General features: G+C 38.6%; 1 protein-coding gene across 4 annotated transcripts in view; it reads left to right on the forward strand.

Annotated features, from left to right (window-relative positions):
* ANO3 (anoctamin 3) overlaps nt 1-22,676 on the forward strand; it is a 372,891-nt gene that overhangs the window by 101,828 nt on the left and 248,387 nt on the right. For all 4 annotated transcript variants that reach the window (XM_038569274.1, XM_038569275.1, XM_038569273.1 and 1 more), the window contains exon 2: nt 12,516-12,590. In XM_038569274.1, coding sequence (XP_038425202.1) covers nt 12,516-12,590 — 75 coding nt within the window. The remainder of the gene's footprint in view (nt 1-12,515; nt 12,591-22,676) is intronic.

Raw genomic sequence — 22,676 nt, forward strand, 5'->3', positions numbered from 1 at the left:
GATCAATTCCCCAGAAACGAATGCGCATGTACTCATACACACAAAGTCTTGAATATAATTTAAGAGATTAAAAAAATCCCCAAAGCCCAGTCATGTACCTTAAGTTAAAATAAATCCTGCTTTAAGATGTATTGTGGGGCTTACCATGGTTTACCTTAGCAGTGTGAGCTATTCTATATTCATTGAATTCCACAACCTTTGGCACCAACATTTGTGAGAAACAACAACAAAAAAGACATCTTAAAGAGTAAGAATGAAGTCAATCATCTTTCTAGCCCTTGTATCATCACACAGCACTTCTTGACCCATGGCAACGAGCAAACTTATTATGTAACCCATATTAGGAAATGGCACTATGGGTTCCAAGAGTGTTTTTGAATTGTTGCATGACTTTTCACCAGATATTCAGTTTAAAAGATTTTTTAAATGTTACAATGACTATAAATTTGGTAGCATATTATCTTCCTTTATAGAAGGACGACAAAGCAAGTGAAAGTTTGTTCCAAATTTTGTCAAAAGGGGCCTTCACCAGAGAGGAATTTATTCCTTCAAATGTTACACAGTTGATTGTACCCCTTATCTTAAAAAATAAATGCATTTGCAAGCAGTTTCTGGCTTTGTTTTTGTTTGTTTGTTTTTCTGGGGGGAGATTGTTGTCTTGGTAGAGCCAGCGTCATGGTAGAGCATGTCCAACGATTCCATTTTTTTTTTTTTTTTCGCTGTTGTTGTGTCTGTTGTTCCTGTTTTTCACCCTTTTACTTTGTAACAGGAGAAATCCAGGGTGGGGGGTTAGAGGTTGTTTTATGGAAATATATTCAGATAGAATGTAAAGATTCTTAAATAGCCCACTCAAGTGATACAGCTGGGATTTCCTCATTACTCAGGTAAATATCCTTGCTACTACCTTATGTTGCCAACATTTGTGACTGCATTTCAATGTGAGAGTCTCTGTGTTTGTTGGAGGAGGCCACAGGAAGATGGCACATTTTAGAGAGCCAGAGAAAGGACTACAAATTGAGGGTTGGCTCAGTTGGTTAAGCGGCCACCCGACTCTTGATTGCCACTCAGGTCATGTGTCAGAGTAGTGGGATTGAGCTGGGCGTGGAGTCTGCTTAAGATTCTCTTGTCCCCTCTCTCTGTGCCTCTCCCCACCCCCCAAAAAAGAAGAAAGAAATTGAAAGAACAGAAGTGGAAATAAAATATGTTTAAAGAAATGTTGTCCAGTTTCAGAAGTCATGGTTTATCATCTTTCCTTGGGGGTCAGAAGCTGATCTATGCTGAAAGTATGATGTTGCTGTCGTACTCTGATCCCATTTCCACCTGGAATTTCTAAGACTGGTGGAGAACCGCTGAGCTCTTCTGAAGCCCCTGTATTTTTAGGGTACATCCGCAGCAGCCACTGTGCTAGTGGTTTATAGAACATGACTGCACTGAACCCTTGCAAAAGCACTAGTGTCCTTGTTGTTATTACTGTTACTTTAATAATCATGACTTCTCTCCAAGTGGGGAAACAGAAGGCGTGATAGGGTAAGCAGCTTGCCCGGGGTCACGCAACAAGACTGAAGACCTGAAATTTAGACCCAGTTCTCTGACTTCACCACCTACACGATGTCTTTGCCCCTTCCTGAAAAAAGAATGACTACGACTTACCGTTTGATTTATAATTCTTCTCTGAAATTTTTAAAAACTGAAAAATAACTCATGCTTCTTTTTTGCATATCTTTAAGAAACAAATATATCTGAGGCAATGAGTGTAGATGTCACCAATTGACAGCCTGCCACTTCCCTCATTTCTCTTAACACATTTTTTTATAACCCCCTTGTGATAAAGCCTTGGTTTTTCCCTTAGCCATCATAAAATTTACTTAAGCCAGGAAATTATTAGAGAATAATAGTAAGACTTGTAAAAGGTTTTACGTATTTGATCACACTTAAAGGCATCTAGCAAAAAAGAAAAAAAGTTATCGATGAGTCTTTAAAAAAGTCATTTAAAAGGTATGTGATTCTATAAAAAGTGTAGATGTGAAATAGATCATCAACTCCTGTTTCCATTAGATATCAGGTCAGCTTGAAATTTTCCAAGCTACCTTTAATATATCTCTGGGTGTTTCTTTTTTTTCTTGCATGTGTTATTATTTGGAAATGAGTCTGAGAAAATAACACCCAATGGATACTTTGAGCCAAATTCCTCCCTTTTCCCACCTTGACCAATGCTTCCTCCCTCTGTGTTCTTCTTGGGATAGTTTCTCCTCCCCGCAGTCTACAGAGCTGACTTTCTCTAGATGCTTCTGTTTATATTGATTAGCCTGGAAATTCTCTTGTGCCAAGCATACTCCAATGCTGACTGGAAAGCAGATGGTAAAAACAGCTCCTTAAGTTTGCTCCCAAGGCTGTGGCTTGCCTAATTCTGTGTGTGTTTAATAAAGAAAACGAATGGGTTTAATCTTCTCACAAAGTGATGGTGTGTAGCAAGGTGTTTTTTTTTTTGTTTTTTGTTTTTCTTGTGTTGGTAACTGGTCTTATGTGCACGGATTTATATGTAAAAATGTTCTTGGTACCTAAGGAAAATAAGCTCTCATTACCAGGAATGAGTATATTAAAACTCTCCTGCCTTAGGCAAGTAAGCAGTTTCTTTATGAGTCTCTGAATGTAAACATCTCCAAAATAAGGAATGAGAAAATGTCTACATGAGATGCCAGGCTGGTTCTGGCCCTAGATTAATCGACCCTCGCTTTTAATGCCTTCAGGAGTGACTCATATTAAGCAACATATTTAAGTCATTGAAATTCAAATCATGTCTTTTCTTTTTCTTTTTCTTTTATCTTTTTTTTTCTTTTTTTTTCTAGTCTAAAAGGAAGAGAAAGTTGTAATATTGTCTCAGGGTAGAGTCCTACCAGTTACTCAGATTGTATTCCTCCATAAACCCGAGAGTAATGTACCATGAGACTCTACGTGTTTACTGAGATTAGGAGGTAGGAGAAGAAAAAGGGTCAGTCATTCTAGCTGTTTCTGTTAGGTGATAGAAAATCATCCTATTAATAAAAAGTTGTAGATGCAGGGGACCTGGCTGGCTCAGTCAGAAGAGCATGTGACTCTTGATCTAATGATTGTAAGTTTGAGCCCCACATTAGTTGTAGAGATTACTAAACAAAGAAATACACACATAAATAAACAAACTAAAAAAAAAGTCATAGATGCTTCTCTTATATTTCGTTGCAGTGTGTAATTATCACTGATGATAATAGCCAAGGCACTGATTTGCCAAGACCTCCCATTCCTGAAACCAATGGGGCCTCAACAATTAAAACAGGCTTTCGTAATTTACCTATGAGCAAAGGAGCCAGATTTTACTACAAAAAAACATTCTGAGCTTACAAGTCATATAAATGTGGGTTTGCACTGAGCAACAGGAACTGGAAGCTGGAATGTTTTTAAAGATCATCTACAATCCCTGTTATTCACGAATCTTCCTAGGGCTACTATAATTAATAGTATACTATTAATATACTCGGGTATCTCTAGAGGCAGGGAGCCACAACCAAGGGAGCTCAGTCTATGTTGGGTGACTCTTAAAATTATGTTGGCCCAAGTATTTATGAGCTCTACTTGCAGATTTAATTTGTGATATTACTTCCTATAATTTAAAGACAGCTATCACTGGCTGCTTATGCCCTCTCTTCTGGCCAAACATCCCCGGTCGCCCTGACTATTCCACGTTGTGTATGTGTGTGAATTTCTTTGTCATATTCAGTATTTTTAACGATTTCAGTATTCCCTTTTGGTGCCTATAGATACCCTTCGCTGTCCCTTTATTGGCTAACATTGTTGACATCGATGAAGATCATTTTAAATTTTGCTTTATAAAAATTGTTTTTTAGTTTAGTTTACTTTTTAGATTTCTGCCAATATCAGAAATAACCAGTGAGTGTCACTGTTCTAACACAGACAGATGCTTATGGGTTTGTTGTCAAATAATGATCAACAACATCCTTACAGAAATGATAAAAACTTGTAATTATGCAGAACACAGGCGGTGGGCTGGATGAATCAAAGGTCCTCTGATTCCACCCACATTGGCTACTATAGGAATTTTAGGCAGATTTACTGCAGCCTTTTTTTAATTCATTCATCTGCTTCAGTTTTGCAAGGAGAGAATTTATTTTGCTTTCCCTCCAAAATAAAAGACTGGCATTTTCCCCAAAGGCACTTTCTACCGCTCAACTTCATAGTCTAAAAACTTTCCCCTGACTTTTGATAAATATCGTTATTTCTGATTTGATTTCGATTACTTATTCAATGGATTATTGATATAAAGGGAGGACAATAATTCTGAGTATACACCAGGTTTCCTCTTAGGTGCTCCATGTACACTATTTCTTTTAACTCCACAACAACGCAATGAAGTCCTTATTCACACTCCCTATAGATCAGGGAAAAGTGTCTGACATACGTTAAATAACTTGATTCAGGGCGACACAGTCATACATCTGACACTAGAAGCCAAGATGATTTGACACCAGGGTCCCATTCTTTCCACTGCACCCTCCTCCCCCCAGACTGCATGCAAAAATAGGACGCTTAGAAACTAGTATCTGAATCATGATGAACATGTTGGGATTTTCATGGCCTCTGTAGGTAACACCTCTCTCCCTACCGCCTGAATTCTGAGTCGGTTGAGAAATAGGGCACTAGAGACTGACAGATGGATATCAAAAGGTCAGCTGTATAATTGATGAAAGCCAGGAAAATAAGACTTTGATGTGTGGCCAAATGAGCCTCTGAATTTCCTCTCCTTGTGAATCGGAGACCTACCCATCAGCTAAGTGACACAGCTGGGAAACCTGACCCCCATAGTGTCAGACCCCTTATTATGTGGCAGGAGAAAGGCGAATAGGCTGAAGCGGAGAAGAAAGAAGAAAGTTTTTCCAAACTTGCAAATCACATAATCCTGATAGGCCAGGTTATTCCCCAAAGAAAGAAAAGCCAGGAGTGTACTCTACTGAAGTCCCTCCACATGGGACTATTTTTTTTAAATATGCCTTTTTATAATGCAGATTATTAACAAATGGAAAGGAGTCCTCCACTCCTTTCTGCCATCAGTCCAGGATTTTTTTCTTTAAATTGCTAACATGTATTATTGATCCTTTAAATACTATCAGTATTGTATCACCAAAAGAGAGGTAATATGTTTATAAAACATTTGTAGAATTTGATATGCAAATAATGAAATCAGGAAGGAAAGTAAATGAATACACTGCTAATAGAGGGGGAAACTAAAAGAAACATTAGTACTGAAAAAATATGAAATGCAAGCAGCATTTTAAAGAGTGTAGGTACTGAAAGAGGCAGAGCACAAACTCATAATCAAATTATATATGCCCTATATTTCCCTTACAAGGATAATCAGGTGTTTATCCTATAAGCATTCCTACAGTGATGAACTCTTAATTTTTTGAATTCTTAAAGATGCATTTAGAGAAGGATGTGGAAAAGCTATTCCCTGACACAGATGCATTTTTATATCTGCAATGGCAAGCAAGATTATTCCATGCCTTGTTGGGCTTTTGTCATTTAATAATTCTAAGGATTTGGGCTTTTACTCTTAGTGAAATGGGAACTTACCAAATGAAGGGTTTCAAGCAGAAGAGCCCTATTAGCTGGATTTCACTTTAAAATAATCTGCCTCATGTCTATTCACTCTCAACCCCAAACCCACCTTCATGCCGCTCAGTAGAGAAGCCACTTAATAGACTCACAGCAGGGGGAAGGGTGAGAAGATACAAATCGGTTCTGGACGAACTTTGAAAGTGAATTGAATGGGCGTTATGAAAGACAAGTATTAAGATTTTGGTGTCTAATATTTTCCCCATCGAATGAGATGGGGAAATTATGGCTGAGTGAGGTCTGGGAATAAATATCAAAAAGCTCATTTAAGAATGTTGAGTTTGGACATGCTTCTTTCAGACCAAGTAGAAATGTAAGGAAGACAGATGTGATATAAATGCCTGGTGTTAGGGAGAGATATCTGGATGGGAGATATGCATTTAAGAGGTATGAACACATAGATAATATTTAAAACCATGAAACAGGTTAGATCACCAAGGGTAGGGAATGAAGATAAAGAAGAGAAGGAGAAAAAAGATAAAGAAGAGAAGGGTCCAAAGATTGAGTCACAGACCTTTCCAAAGTTGAAAGTTCAAGATCTGAGAGGAAGACACAACAGATACCAAGACGGAGCATCTGGTGAGGTTGGAGAAGAGCCAGCCTGTAACACTCTGGAAGCCTAGAAGAGCACAGGCAACTATGGCAAATGTCCCTAACGTAGCAAAATAGATCAAGACTAAGAATCCACTGTTGATTTTGCCTGTAAAGAGAACATCGGTGGCTTGTGTACAAGTCTTAGTGCAGATATAGAGCAAAACAAACAAAACCACAAAACTTATGAAAGAAGAAGAGGAATTAGTAATGTGATTATTGACTGTGCTTCTGTGGAGACTTGGAGCAAAAGGGAACAAATAAATTGAGGGAAAAAAAAAAAACATCAGGAGAATTGGAGCCAAAAGAGCTTGCTTTTTTTTTTTTTTTTTTTTTTCCTTTTTTCTTTCCAGTTTTTTTTAGGGATTCACGCTTCCATGGTGATGGGAGGCTGGACTTGATTCTATAAGAAGAGAGATGGGGAATTATTGAGCTGGAGTAGGTGGGCGGGATGGAAACTACTGTATAAGCAGAGGAGATGGGCTTGCTAGGAGTGCAGTTAGTTTATGTAGAGTATCAGGCAGGAAGTCAGAATATATGGGTGCAGATGCCAGAATGTGGGTGGGAGCTGTGGAAGTTTTCTGCAGATTGTTTCAATCTCAGAGAAATAGGAAGCAAAATTATCAGCTGAGAATGAAGAGTGGGGAGGAGGTGGGTGTTAGAAGACAGAATTTGAAGCGAGGGAATAAAACATGAAATAGTCTTGTAGGTGAGTAGAAAAATAAGATGACCAGGGAAATACATTGACTGCTGGTCAACATTAAGGACCCCTTAAGGTTATTGTTATGAATTTGAGGGAGATAGGTCTACATGTTGGCACATTTTTTTCCTTTAGTTGTGGTTTAACCATTTGGGTGGACACAAGGAATTGGTATGATACGTACACAAACCCATCTCATATTTAAAAATAAAGTGTTTTGGTAATTCCTCTTTTTTTAGGGCATCTTTTTAAATACTAACCATAGCCATGTTATAGTTTGTCTGAGATGGTGTTTTATTTACTATTTTTTTAAGATTTTATTTATTTTTTCATGAGAGACAAAGAGAGAGGCAGAGACACAGGCAGAGGGAGAAGCAGGCTCCCTATGGGGAGTCCAATGTGGGACTCGATCCCAGGACCTCGGGATCATGATCTGAGCCAAAGGCAGACGCTCAACCACTGTTCCATTCCTCAGAAGGAGCCCTTCTGAGATGCTATTTTAAATAAAATAATACAAATGCTTGATAATGTGTCTCTAAAAAAATTGCTAATATTTTTCCTCCTTTTGGCTTTTTCCCTCTTGACATTGAGCCTGATTTTAAAAGCAAACAAAAAGCACTGTACCCCAACTAAAGTAACCTGAGTATATAAGCATTATATTGAAAATTTTTCTAGTGATCAATCTCATTCCCCTCATTACAGATTAGGAAAACTAAAGCAGGGAGTACACAAGATTCCATATAATTTTACCAACTAAACCTCACTTTGTTTTTTAGTTTTGTTTGTTTTGTTATTATTTTTTTTTTTTAGAGCTGTATCACAGATCCAACTCCGCCTTATGTTATGATATGGCCAGGGAGTATTGCTTGTTCAGATTTTTGGCAGTCACATAGGCTCAAGCTGCTGGAGCTTTCATTATAAATATTCTTCTGTAGAACAGGTGTGGAGAAAAAGGTCTATGTTAATTTCCAGCAGATGCTCAACCTGTCTTCTCCCATATATATACCAGCTTAGCTGAAGCAGAAGTAACCCATGCCTGCATAATATCACTCACACTGTTAAAAAAAAAAAAATGGCACTACTGTTGCCTGGTTACCTCTCCATTTTCTTAATTGCATCTTCATAATGTGAGTTTCATAAGCTGTAGCAGCTCCATGGAAAACTCAGAATCACAGAGGATTACCACCTGTCCGATTGGAATAGAAAATCTAGATATCTTGTCCTATCTCTGCCATAGCCTTATAACCTTGCTTAAGTAACTGAACTCTCTGGGATACTTGTTTCCTAACCCATTAAATGAATAAAATGGACTTGACCAGTGGTTGAAATATTTTTAAAGTGGCTACACCAAGTCCGTATGAGAATTGAAAGAGAAATTTTTATTTAAACCAGAGCTACAGTGGCTCAGTTGTCTACTCTCTGAACATCCTCCCGCCCTCCTAGGTTTCCCTGAGAAGCTACACGGCTCCAAAGGCTCCAAGGATCATGGTTTTAAAATTGCTGGATGACAGGATCTAACATCTCCTTTGGCCCTGTCACCCTATAAGCCTGTGATGCTGCGCTACAGGTGTGCGTATGCGTGTGACAGAGCGACGTGAATGAATGATTCAGGCCAAAGATGCTTATGCACTTGGAGTCGCACAGAGCCTTAAACCCTTAATACCGCACACCATAGACTGCTTTCCTTTTTCCCCAGTGATGTAGTCTCAAAGGAAAAGAAGTGGGCTCAAAGTGAGACCCAGATAGACCTTTGCCTTCTCATCTCGCTTCTAAGCCCTGTGGTATAAATACACCTGCATCTGCTAGGAGAATTTTTATAGTGAAAGGCGGTGGAGAATGATCAATACAAAACATTGCCAAGTAGGGAAGAGACTGGTGATTCAGGCCCGCTAAGCTCCAGGTACTGGGCAGAGGCTATGACGGCACCTGCCAGGATCCAGCCAACATGCCAGTTCGTCAGGTGGCATCTGCCTCACAGAATTCCTTATCCATAAACTGAAGGTTATTCAGTCTTTGGCCAAGTGAGGAGAAAGGCCGCTTCATACAGAAGTGGTTGGTGTAGAAGTGTGCACAAAAAAGACAAAAGTCACAATACCCCTGATTACTCTAATGAGTAAGCTAAGGTCTTAACATTCTTTTCATATTTTCCACCCTACAGAGGTAATATAGATGATGCATCACAACTGCCAGAATGTATTTAAAGTTTAGAGAAGAAAGTAACGAGTCCAAAATATTATTATTATTTGGAGATTAGCATTTTTGGTATTCTAAAATATTTACTTCTAGCTTTTACTGAAAAATTTTACTGAAAATACCATAGATTTGCATTAATGAGATTATAACACCATAAGAAAACTTGTCAACACCAGTAATATATAAAAGTGCCTTGTGATCAAACTCTCCTAAATCTTAACTATTATCCATTTTGACTTTGATCATACAATACCATGTTCTTGATTTCTTTGGTTACTACTGAGGATAAATATCCCTTAGTATTTACATAATTGTTAATGTTTTTTATATATATTTTAACTTTGCTTTTAGAATAGAGCAAGCTGTCTATTTAGGATTTATCAAGTGACTTAAACCTCTGTCTACCATATGCAGCGTTCATATTTCTATATCATAACCGCATACACACAACTGTCTCAGCTAAACAGCCGTCCGGTCTTTCATCACGTTCTCCTAAAAGCTTTCCTGCCTAGGAAGCAGGACTTTTGCCTTCCTGTGTTTCATAAAGGTTTGTCTATTTGCCACCTGACACATATATGTCTTTAGATCTTCCACAGATTTATTTTAGAAAAATCTGTTTCACTTCAATCTGATGATTCAATTGACTGCTTTACCTGGGTCATATTACATATCCCATACCTGCATCCATATATCTGCGTTACAACTATGTGTAAAGTCAGATTGCTGCAGATTTGATAAGAACGGTATAATCATCCCAGGTCAATAATCTAGAAACTACTTTTTAATTAGAGCATAGAGGCTTCAGATCATCCAGCTCCATCCCCTTATTTTACAGAGACAGAAATGAAGGAAAAGTGAACTTCCCAAGGTCGTGACTCACTTTCATTCTGAACCAATGAACTAATGAGTATTATTTCTTTGAAAAGAAAAAACAAACTCACACAAACAACTTTGATCCTAATCAAGAAAAACAACTGCAGGTTAAGTTGCCCCAGCATTTATAGTGCATAATTCACTCTGGTTCGGAGATCATTATTCATCGAATCAGTGAGCGGTTGCGAGCAACATTGAGGAGTCTCAGCTTTTGCATTTGAACGACTTCTGACACTGGCTGCCCTTCCTTTCAAGATTATACGCGCCTCCTCTGATGACGCTGGTGTCCAGATTCGTCACTGTATTTAGACTATTTACCCAGATTAGCTAGTGTAGGCTTTTCCACTGAGTCAGACTACAGACCTAATGATTGCCTTCGTCCTAAATCTTCATAATAGAGAGGTCTCGTAGCAATAGCAAGTTTAATCTCTAATATTTAATAAGCAGTCTGACCTTGCTTAAAAACCAAACTTTGAATGAAATATTTTAATTTACTTTTGTGTTTCTGAGGATGAATTAGTCTAATGTGGCTTTCTTCTCCCAACATTCTTTACTGAACTTTCTATAATTTTTCACACAAGGTTGAAAACATGCAACATACTGACACGGAAACCAGTCTTTTGAAATTGATAAACATAGACATATTGGACAAACTCCCACTACATTTAGGATATGGAGTTCTTCCAAGATCAACACTATAGTATTTTCAGCTCTTTGTTTTGTTTTTGTTTATTTTTTCCCAAATTATCCACTTATGGTTCTTACCTTCCTCATTGGTTTCCTTTCTTTCTTCAAAAACCAGCTGTGATTATTGGCCAAGAGTCTGTTTTTTCCCTCTGTGCTTTTTATTTTTTTCCTATTTTTCTTTCCCAAGAGTTTACTCCTTATATAGGTTCAGCCTCGCCTTTATGTGCGTAACATCTCAGTCTATGTCTCCTACTCCTGTTTGTTCCTCAGGCTTGGGAACTCAAGTACTGAATTATCCCAGACTCAACTCAAAGTTAGTGTGAAACTAAGCCTATACTAGCTCATACCTAGGTGACCCTCCTCCCCAGTTGGCCAATGGAAAACTGTGTCATGCCTCTGGAACTTGAAATATTAACATGAACTACTATTTTATTTCTGTCTCTCCCCTTTATCCAATTCTCAGCCAACTGTGGCTTTCTTATATTTATTCTGTAATGTTTACTCATATATTTGAGTTTCTACTGCTACATTCTTGATTGGAGCTCCAACCTGCCTTTAAGACTTTCCCAATGATCTTTGGGGATCTACACATAATCTTCTACACACAATTGCCAGGTTCATCTTCCTAAACTTGCTTTCAAAAATCAGGGTCTCTCTTCAGTATCCTTCAGATGTAGTTAATGATTTCGTGAAAAAGAGAAAATGTTTCCATGTTGTGGACCATCATGTGACTGAGTTGTATTGCATGTTTCTCAGTTTCCTTATGTCATTCTCTGCATTTGTTGGTTCGACTTCCACAAATAGGCTCCTAACAAAGCCTTTGCTATATTTTACTTCCATACTTTCACTTATTATTTCTTACACTTGAATTAACCTTGTGATTTCCTTGTTCTACCCACAGTCTTTATTACTTTTCAAATTCAGCTTAAATCCAATCATTACCTGAAGATACTCAGTTTAAAATTATTATAGCCATTCAGAAAAAAAAAAATCTAGCCTTTGTCTCCCCAAATCATTTTATCTGTTTTATTATTATTAATAGCACATTTATTGTGTTTGTAGCACAACTGGAAAACCTAAACAGCCTTCCATATAAGTGCTAGCTGAGCCTGGGCTTAGGTCTCAGCTCTGTGACTCCCAACTGCGTATCTCCTAACAAGCCCATAATACTACACACCGGGTCTCAGCTCATCTGTGATATAAGTAGGGTTATATTAAATAATCCTCAAGTCTCTTTTGCTTATGACCCATAAACTGATATTTAAAGGCATTTTGTACAACATAGTATAAAATATACTTTACTATTATAAAACAATCTCTACTATTATAAAATAGACTCTATTACATGTTTATCTGGTGATCATTAAATTTCTCAAGCAAAGAAACAGAGGTCATGTTCAGGGAATTCTGGTGACTTCGGTGGCTACACAGAAGAGCAGGGAGTGAACAAAGAGAAAGATGTAGCTTTTGAGTTTGGGTGGGCAGGATATTAGAAGAGTGTTACTCACCCAGGGAAACCTAATCGGAAAATCTAGCCATTCTAAACTTTTCCAAAGTTTGACAGCTGACTCTGCTTGCATAACAGTACCCAGACCTGCCCACCTGCTTAGTTTCTAATACAATTTACTGAAAAGTTGTGTCTTCCTACACGCCTCTTTATACCTAGTTTGACCTGTACCACATAGTAGTTTTATAGCAGCTATAGTCAACATGAAAAGCTCTTTTTTTCATGATAATTTTCTATTCTCTTTCTGGTCTACTGAGTTTCTAAGCAAAAATTTTCTTGTTCTTTTGTTCCTTCTCACAGGCTTGCAAAAACTGTGCTCATCTCATTGTGGGCTTGAGAAGAGTGTGTGGGCTGCCAAAGGCAAACATAATAAAGGTGAGTTATGAGGGCGGAATTTTAGGTGCTCCCGCCAACTTTGCTCTTCTGTACAATGAAATAGCAACTCCAGAGTCTTGATGGGGAGTGAAAATTTAACACTAATTCGCATATCACATTCATGTTATTAATTATCAGTGTGACACTTTAGCATATCATGCAGTTTGCAAAGCACATTCACATCTGTAATTTATTTAGTTTTATCCCAAGCTTCTAGTGAAGTTGCATTTACTTATAAATGTCTTAGGGAAGATGTTACATATAAAAACCTTTGTTCCACTTGTTCTTAAGAAATGCGTTTACATGGGGCACCTGAGTGGCCCTGTGGATTAAGTGTTGGACTTTTGGTTTCAGCTCACATCAAGATCTCATGGGTCATAAGATCAAGCCCCACATCAGGCTGCACATCCAGTGGGGTACATGCTTAAAGATTCTCTCCCTCTGCTCCTCCCCTATCTCTCTCTTTCTCTCTCTCTCTCTCTCTCTCTCTCTCTCATTTATTTTTTTTAATTTTTATTTATTTATGATAGTCACACAGAGAGAGAGAGAGAGAGAGGCAGAGACACAGGAAGAGGGAGAAGCAGGCTCCATGCACCAGGAGCCCGACGTGGGATTCGATCCAGGGTCTCCCGGATCGCGCCCTGGGCCAAAGGCAGGCGCCAAACCATTGCGCCACCCAGGGATCCCTCTCTCTCACTTAAATAAATAAATCATGGGGAGCCCTAGTGGCTCAGCGGATAAGTGCCGCCTTCATCTCAGGGCATGATCCTGGAGACCCAGGATTGAGTACCACATTGGGATCCCTGTGTGGAGCCTGCTTCTCCCTCTGCCTGTGTCTCTGCCTCTCTCTCCTTCTGTGTCTCTCATGAATAAATAAATAAATAAATAAATAAATAAATAAATAAATAATAAATAAATAAATAAATCGGTCATTGGGAAAAAATGTATTCACATTATAATAGTAGCTTTGTTAGTATTAATAAATTAATCAGGGACACCTGAGTGGGTCAGTGATTGAGCATCTGCTTTTGGTTCAGGTCATGACCCCAGGATCCTGGGATCGAGTCCCATGTCGGGGTCCCCACAGGGACCCTGCTTCTCCCTCTGCCTGTGTCTCTGCCTCACTCTGTGTCTCTCATGAATAAATAAATAAATAAATAAATAATAAATAAATAAATAAATAAATAAATAAAATCTTTAAAGAAAAAAGACTAATCAGCTAAAGGCCTCTGCCAAACCATTTGAAATGATTGCTTATAACTCTTAGTGGAAAACATTTAATGTAGGTTATGTAGAACCTGTATTATATATGATTTATATGTATAGTCATTCCCTGATTTATGATGCTTTACAGTTTTTCTTTTCACAATTGTGCAAAAGTGAAAACATTCAGGAGAAACCTTACTTTGAATTTTGATTGTTTCTGGGCTAGTGATATGTGTATCATACTCTCCTGACTCTGGGCAGTGGCAGCCACAGATCCCAGTCAGCCAGCCGCACAGTCACGGGGGCAAATGACCGATATACTTAGAGTCATCCTGGACCCAAGCTGTTCTTCAGCCATCCTGTTCTTCACTTTCAGTAGAATATTCAGTAAATTACATGAGACCACCAAAACTTTATTATAAAATAGGCATCGTGTTAGATGACTTTGTCCAACTGTAAGTGTTCTGAGCACATTTAAAATAGGGTAGGCTAAGCTATGCGGTTTGGTAGGTTAGGTGTACTACATGCATGGCTGACTAATGATGTGTTCAAATTATGAAGAGTTTATTGGGACATAACTCATCATAAGTTAAGGAAGACCTGTCTATATCTACATAAAACAGCACACTGTCCAAAAAAAAAACCTTAAAAAGTTAAAAGTTAACGATAAACCAACACATAATAGATAAAAGCAGATAAATACTTACCAATCGACTCCTTTTTGAGATCCAATCATAAAGAGAAAGAATGAGGCTATTGCTTTAACAACTTATTGGCTACTGACTAATAAAGTTAATTAAATTGTCATGGTTAGAGAATAGATCTCCCAGAAGGTAGACTGTCCAAACAAGAATACATGAAAACAGAGAAGCAAATATTGGCAATACTTGTTAGGGACCTCTCAATGGAAGAATTTCCTCTGGCTCCAGATACCCCCCTGCCTCAACACCATGTGGCGATGGGTACCTTGAGCTGTCACGGCCTAGTGCTATGAACTTTTCAAACTGTATAACTTACCTTGTCTTGACTCTAGGCTTGACAGAAATCTTTGCCTTACTGTCCAACTCCCAATGTGTGTATTTTGGGAAATGTACGTGCTGAATATATGCCATGACTGCCAGTACACAAAGGAGTACTATTTTCCATGATATAAGAATACTTTTATTAGTATTTTACAGGTTTTCATTTTATTCCGGGCTTATTGAGATAGTGACGCGTCATCTATGTAAGTTTAAGGTTTACAACGTGATCACGTAATACATGTGTACATTGTGAAATGACTACCACCATCAGGTTAGTTAACATCTCCAGCCTTTCACATAATTATTTTTTCTGTGTGTGGTGATAATTTTTAAGATCTACTCTCTTAACTGCCAAGAGTATAATACAGTATTGCTAATTATTGCCACCATGCTATACATTAGGTCTCTAGAATTTATTCATCTTATTTCTGAAAGTTTGCACACTTGGACCAACATCTCCCCATTCCTCTATCCCCATGCCCTGGTAATCCTCATCCTAGTTGGTTTGTAGGAGTTCAGCATTTTTAGGTTCCACATGTAAATGAGAATATACCATATTAGCCTTTCTTTCTCCGATTCGTTTCACTTAGCATAATGCTCTCCCATTGTCACAAGGGACAGAGTTTTCTTTTCTTTCCCCTTTTTTTCTTTTTTCTTAGATAATATTCCATAGTTGTATATGTATGTATATCCATCGACCAACAGCTTAGGTTGTCCATGTCTTGGCTGTTGTGAAGAATGCTTCAGTGAACAAGCAGGGCGCAGATCTCTCTTTGATCTCCTGCTTTCATTCCCCACCCGCTTTTTCTCATTTCCTTTGATACACACTCAGAGGTGAGTGGAATTGGTGGATCATGTGGTACTTTGATTTTTAATTTTTTTGAGGAATCTGTATACTATTTTCATAGTGGCCCTGCCCATTTCCAATCCTATCAATAGCTCATAAGGATTCCTTTTCTTCCACAGCCTTGCCAACATGCATTATTTCTTGTCTTTTTGATAATAGCCATTCTAACAGGTGTGAGGTGGATATCTCATTGTGGCTTCAACTTGCATTTCCCTAATGATTAGTGATGTTGAGCGTCTTTTCACCTACTCAGACATTTGTATGTCTTCTTTAGAAAATGTCTATTCAAGGCCTTTATCCAGTTTTTAATAAAATTGACTTTTTTGCTATTAAGTTGTAGTTCCTTGTATATGTTTAATATTAACTTTTTATAGATGGTTTGCAATTATCTTTTTCCATTCTGTAGGTTTCCTTTTTTTTTTTTCCAAATGTATCTTGGCTGTGCAGAAGCTTTTTAGTTTAGTTTAGTCCTACTTCTTTATTTTTGCTATTGTTGTGCTATTTTGCACTTTTTGTGATATCCAAAAAATTGTTTTTAATACCAAAGTCAAAGAACATCGTTCCTATATTTTCTCCTGGTACTTTTATGCTTGTGGGTCTTCCATTTATATCTTTAATCCATTTTGAGTGAATTTTTGTGAGTTGTGTAAGAAAGAAGCCTGATTTCCCTATTCTACATGTGGTTATCCAATTTTCCCAGCGCTGTATAGGTATTATTATTATCCTGCAAACCTGGTTGCCATGACTCCATCTTTGAAAAATGTTTTGTTTCCTTCTGTCAAAGTCATATTTCTAAGACTATAACTAAAAATCAATCTAGAAGTGAAAACCACCTTGGGATATCTCTCAGCAACCAGTAGACCGGCTTTTCTTTGGTGTAAAGTTTGCTCTTCTTTCTTTAGTACTTAACATCACTCACTATTTTGCCTCCAAGTAGCTTTCTTGTATTAAGTAATATACACAGGAAATTATGAGAAATTTTTGCCTACCCCAAAAGAAAGTGGCATGGAAATTTGCAAGGATAAATGATGAGTCAGCGAAGAATCCCATGACCAAAAACAGGCTTTTGGATGACATTAAATGACAATTAGAATATTAGCAGGAACTGGTATTTATCAAGCTATTCTATGTGCCAAGGAGTGTGTTAAACTCTGTGTTGGTTGACTCCTCTCAGCAGCTATGAGGCCAGGGTTACTATCAAGTACAGATTATGTGAATGCGGATCAGACGTGAGAAGTAATCTGTCTGTGATCTAGCTACTTCTTCCCTCATAAGGGCTTGAACCAGGACTCGAACCAGATCTGTCTCCTAAAAAGACAGAGCTCTTGACTATTCACAGACATGGGTACAATCCCCCCAAATTAGGGACACACAAAATTTCCAACTGTGCAAATCTGAATGCGAAGTATTGTTAGGAAAGGAATATTGTCAACTTGTCTTCAGACTTGTGTGCGAGAGACAGTATTTTGACATGATTAGTCTCCAAAATCCTATGTGTAGATAAATAAATGACTAAAGATGAGAAGGGTAATTTACCAGGCAACCCTAGGTGCATTAAAAAAAAAAAAAAATCCACAATTCCAAGTACTTATTTTCATCACAAGAGAGAATTTGGTACATTTAGATTCACCTATCACATTAAATGTTGTGTCCTTTCTATCCTAGTACATGCAAATTTCATAAGGAGTTCCCGTTCCTAATAAAGAAATGGACATCCTGGGGCTAGCAGTGTCCTCGTTAGCAAGGCCTAGACTGCCAAGGCCTACTGGCTCCAGGCCCAGGTGACCACAAGCCAGAGGACCTATCAGGGAGGCCCTCTTGCCTCCTTTCTAAAGTCCCATGGAAACAATCCTCTGTACATTGTACCCGTTTTCACATGTTCCCTTAGTGTCAAGTCAGAGTATTCGCCGGTTGGTTTTCTCTTGGGAGCGAGAGGCAGATTTTGTCACATCTTACCTGTGCTATTTCAAGCCACATTACTGAGGCGTGATCGGCATGCAACGCAGCGCACGGTGTACACACCTTGATGGATCTGGAGGGAAGTTTATGCCTGTGAAACCCTCGCCACAATCAATGCTGTAAACATACTTACCACCTCCAAAAGGATCACCTTGCCCCCCTCTTATTCATTTTTTTCTTTTGTGGCAAGTCAAATGGTGGTGACCCGGGGCTGGGGGAGGGGAAAACAGAAAGGTGTTGGTCAAAAGGGCACAGAGACTTCAGTTATGCCAGGTGATTACGGTCTGGAGAGAACAGTTCTGGTAGAGTCAAGAACCCTGTAGAATGTGCCTAAAATCTGGCTAACAAGGTGGATTTTGTGTTGCATTTGTTGGTTTGCATCAAGAGCTGTGGTAGCAATTCTGTCGTTCCAGTCACCTCCAGTCTCCTTGGTGGTTCTTGCTCTCCTTATGGAGACTTGGGGGTGCATCCTGGGGACTCTGTCTTCAAAATGCGTATGTACCCCACCTGCTGCTTACTGCCTTCACTTTGGTCTAAAGGACCATCATCCCCTCCCCACCCCTCCCAATGGAAAATTGAAAGACCTTTTAGCTCATGTCTACTAAAAAGTCCTTACTCACCCCCTCCACCCACATCCTCTTCCCGACAGAGCAGCTGTGGTGACTTTCCAGGCCGCGGCAGACAGCGCCGCTCCTCTCCTCGAATACCTCCCCAGCCTTTATCTCTACAGACCTTGCTCCAAAGGTACCACCACTCCCAGTGACCCCCCCTGATTCCAGCCCCTACTGATGATCCCATGGGGCACGAGGCCTCCTTGTGGCTCCTCTCACCTCTAGGCCGCGGCGCAGTCCTGGCTTCCCCCTGGAACACTGGTGCCCCGACGTGAGCATGACTTTCCACCTCACCTCTGTCAGGCTTTGGTGCAGTCACTTGCGCAGTGGGATGCTGAGTGGCCCTTCCCTGGCCATCGTGCCCAAAATTGCAGACCTCTCTCCCACCTCAGGGCTCTTATTTTTCTTCACAGGACCTACCTGAGATACCATCTTTTGCTATTTCACTGCCATGAGAGGATAAACGTTGCTTTGTTTTTTCTGGTGTGACCACTGCCTTCGGTGCCAGAACGGTTGCCTGATTCAGTGGTAGGTTCGCAGCAACACTGCTGATGAAACGCACTGCACAGTGATGTGTCTTTAAAGAGTGGCATCGAGAGCAGTTTACATAGCCCTGGATTGACTTCTCTGATGTGCATGGTGACATGAACCGGAGACCCTGGGGCTCGTGTCCTGTGTGTTCTGAAGATAGTCATTAGCCAAGTCCATGACTACTATGTGCGTGTGTGTGTGTGTAAAGCAGGGTAGGTAAAGCAGAGCATAGGGTAAAGCAGAGCATAACCGCCTCCCACACTAAAGACTGATAGCCTCTTGTCTTAAAGCCAGATGAGTAACTGCAGGGAGATTCACATGATTCTTCTGGGATAAAGGTCTAGATGGTCCCCTTAATTTGTTAAAAGCTCCCCTCTTAACACAGCTCTTAGTCTTCTGGACATGGTAGCTGGTTAAGTGTCAAAGGAGTGTAATATATTTCCATTTTCTTAGCAAATTCTGTCTTAAATTAACTCCAAATTATTGATGGGGAATGTAATTTAATCTTCATTGTTACAAACGAGAAATTGCCGCTCCTACTTACCATTTTATTCCTAAATAACATCCTAGAAAAGCCCAATCTTAGCATCTACCCTTTTTATTCTACAAATAAAAAGATAAAACTAGCAGATCTATAAAAAAAATTGTGCAGTGGAACGACCTTCTTTTATTAGGACGTGTTCATTCATTCATTCATTCATTCATTCATCACAGCACTGTAGTGGATCTCTTCTGCAACAGACACAGAGCTAGGTGAGAATGTTCATAAAGAAAACTGAAAAGAACATTAGATTCAGAATTAGAAGGACCAAGTCAGACTGGGGCATCTAATAGCAGTGTGACTTTGGCAAGTGATCATATTTTTAATGAAGAAAAGGAAGGTGATAATACATATTTCACAACTACTTAGGTTTTGTGTAACTACTGAAGGAATTATTAAGTTGTAAAATCATTTGCAAAATGCTATGTAAATATTAACTGTCTATCACGTCATAATAAAAAGCTGCATATTTTTACATAAAATAAAATAGTATAAATTATTTCATAATATAATAAAAAGTAAATAAGTATATAAGAAAGAAAGAGATTTAGAGAAAGAGAACGTGACGGCAGGGGATCTCTTCTGAACATAAAAAAATCAACAAGAGGAGGATATATAATTGTTAATAATAAAAAGCAACAGCTGTCCATAAAGAGATAGAAATACAATTTGCAGGTCCACAGTCGAAAGTTTAATTTCAATGCAGCAAATTCCATAAGGCTTTATCACCAGGGTAGCATCTGAGCAATGCCTTGAAGTGGAAGTAGCTCCCTATTGGTCATTTGTCCCCTCTTACAAGATGGCTTAGGACATGATTATTGTGCTAATACAGCATGGCAGTCAACCACATGAGCTTTACAGTCAGATTACTTTTTTTTTTTTTTTTTCAAATTTTGGTGATGCATTTCCCTAGCTGCAGGGTTCTGAATATATTACTTATTCTTCTGTTTGTCAATGTCCTCATTTATAAATTTGAGATAATAGTACTGACCTCAAAGGTCAGTACATGCTTAGCCTACTAAGGGCCCATTAAATGTCAGTTGTTGTTGTTCTACGTGTTACTGCTGTTATTATAAGTGAGGCAGCATGCAAAATTCCTGTTGCCAAAAATGGATTTTCAGGAATACCATGCAATTAAATGAGGTGACCCCTGGGTATCATAAATGACAAAGGCAAGTTGGCAGTCCTCCCCTCTTTGTTTCTGTTTTGTCTACTTTTGTATATTGGTGTCTCCACCTTGCAGTGTCCCTTGCTGCAATCCCACCTGGTGCTCAGAGATTTTGGTTCTTCCTTTCCTTAGGGCTCCAGGATTCAGGAAGCAGAGAACATAAGAAGTGAGTTAAATAAGTGATGAACAGATTCAAGTCATATTAGTAATGACTTAATAGGCTTTTTCTCCACTTTTAATAAGAGGTGTTCAGTAAATATAATAAGCAAAAATTAAACACTTTATCTGGGTACTCTAATAACTTCCCAAACCAAAAGTTAAGCTTGATAAATATAGACCCATCATCATTACCATCATCAAGCTATTCAACACTGTATAGCTATTTATAAGTCACATCCACTTATTACTGGTTTTAATCCCAATGGTTTTACAAGTTAAATAATACTTACTTCTTTTTATTTTATATGTAATCTTTTTGTCCTTTTTATAAATTCTAAGAAGGTCTGTAAGTATATTATTTGAAATAAAAAGAAAAGAAAAGAAAGAAAAGAAAGGAAAAGAAGCCAGCTGTACATGATCACCCCTACCTGTGGTATTCAGATGGTGAGCTGTCCATCTTGTTATCAGTCTGTAAAAATCTCTGTATATAACAAAAAAAATCTTTATATTATTTCCAATCTCATTATCCATCAGTCCATAAAAATGGCCAGAATCCATTCTTTCTAGCCCTCATCCTCTTCCCTTCCAAAATCTGAGTTTTTCTAGCTCTCTGCACTTCCTCTTGCTCCTGGTACCACTCTGAAAGACTCTGTTGCATATTGCTGGAATAAGGTTCACATTGAAGCTCAGAATGTCTAAGAATCTTTTAGGGTCTCAGAAGGACAAGTGGATGAGTAAGTCAGGCAGTCCACAATATCCCAAAAGAAATGGTAAATGGAACTAAACCTCAACTTTAGGAAAAGTGTGATAAGTTAGAGAATTAGAGTTGAGGCACTGACTTTTCAGTTCCACTTGACCTTTGACAAGTGATAACAAAGTTTCAGTTTTAATAGATGTCCCCAGGTTCTCCAGAGAAGTTACAAATCCAAATATATATATATATATATATGTATGTATATACATACGTATGTATAAATATCTCAATTTAGAATATTGGCAGTGCTTTCAAATCCTTAAAGAAGTACTAGGTAATAAAAGGACCCCAAGGCCAGATTTGTCCTTTATTTACAAACCCAAAATATCTGATTTATAAGCTTCAGAAGTTTGAGAGGGGACAAAAGAAGCAAACTTAGCCCTATTAATATTGATTCTCCTTCATCAAGTGGCTGATGAGTTAACACCAATATTTTATCTCTTTATTTTGTTTTACTAAAGGCCTATCATCCCCACCAGGGGCAGGGGTGAGAACAGAAAGGGTGAATAGAAAATAAAATTCTCTCCTGCTACCAACAAACGAGGGACCTATGGTTCAAATATTTATTCTAAGTGGGGTCACCGTAGGTTCTGGTTTGTCAGAGACAGTCCTTATTTTCTCTGATTCTATCCAACATAATCATTAATAATGACTCCTTTCGTACTCAAAAAGTATGCCAGTTAGGGAAATAAATTTTGTAGTGACACTAGTGCTGGTTAGCACAAGTGTCATAGCTATTGTCAGGCCAAAACCACATGCATGCAGAGACACAAGTAAATAATTGCCAAGTGCTATATGAGATAAAACCATCACTGTGTCTGGACTCAAAGCCAGATTAGCTGGCTCTAAAATCCAAATTCTTTCCATAATCCAGGCTGTTTATATATATATAAAGATTTTATTTATTTATTCATGAGAGACACAGTGAGAGAGACAGAGACACAGGCAGAGGGAGAAGCAGGCTGATTTGAGCCTGATGCGGGACTCGATCACGTCCTGGGCCAAAGGCAGATGCTCAACCACTGAGCCCCCCAGGTGTCGCTAGGCTGTTTTAAAGAAACTTATTTTATAGATACGGGAACTAAGGGCTAAGAAAAACAAAATATCCTTGGGCACATCCCTTAGGAAGTAACAGAGCACACATTTCAACTGAGATCTTCTGAGGTCAAGGCTGCACGCTTTCGGAACTGTCTCCGTGTTTGGAAACCAAATACCAAGCATCATGCTAAACAGAACAGCCGTTACACTAAAGGTACAATTTGGTGATGCATCTGTTAAGAGAAATAGA

Source organism: Canis lupus, chromosome 21 (genome assembly GCF_011100685.1).
Source record: "Canis lupus familiaris isolate Mischka breed German Shepherd chromosome 21, alternate assembly UU_Cfam_GSD_1.0, whole genome shotgun sequence".
NCBI classification, from domain to species: domain Eukaryota; kingdom Metazoa; phylum Chordata; class Mammalia; order Carnivora; family Canidae; genus Canis; species Canis lupus.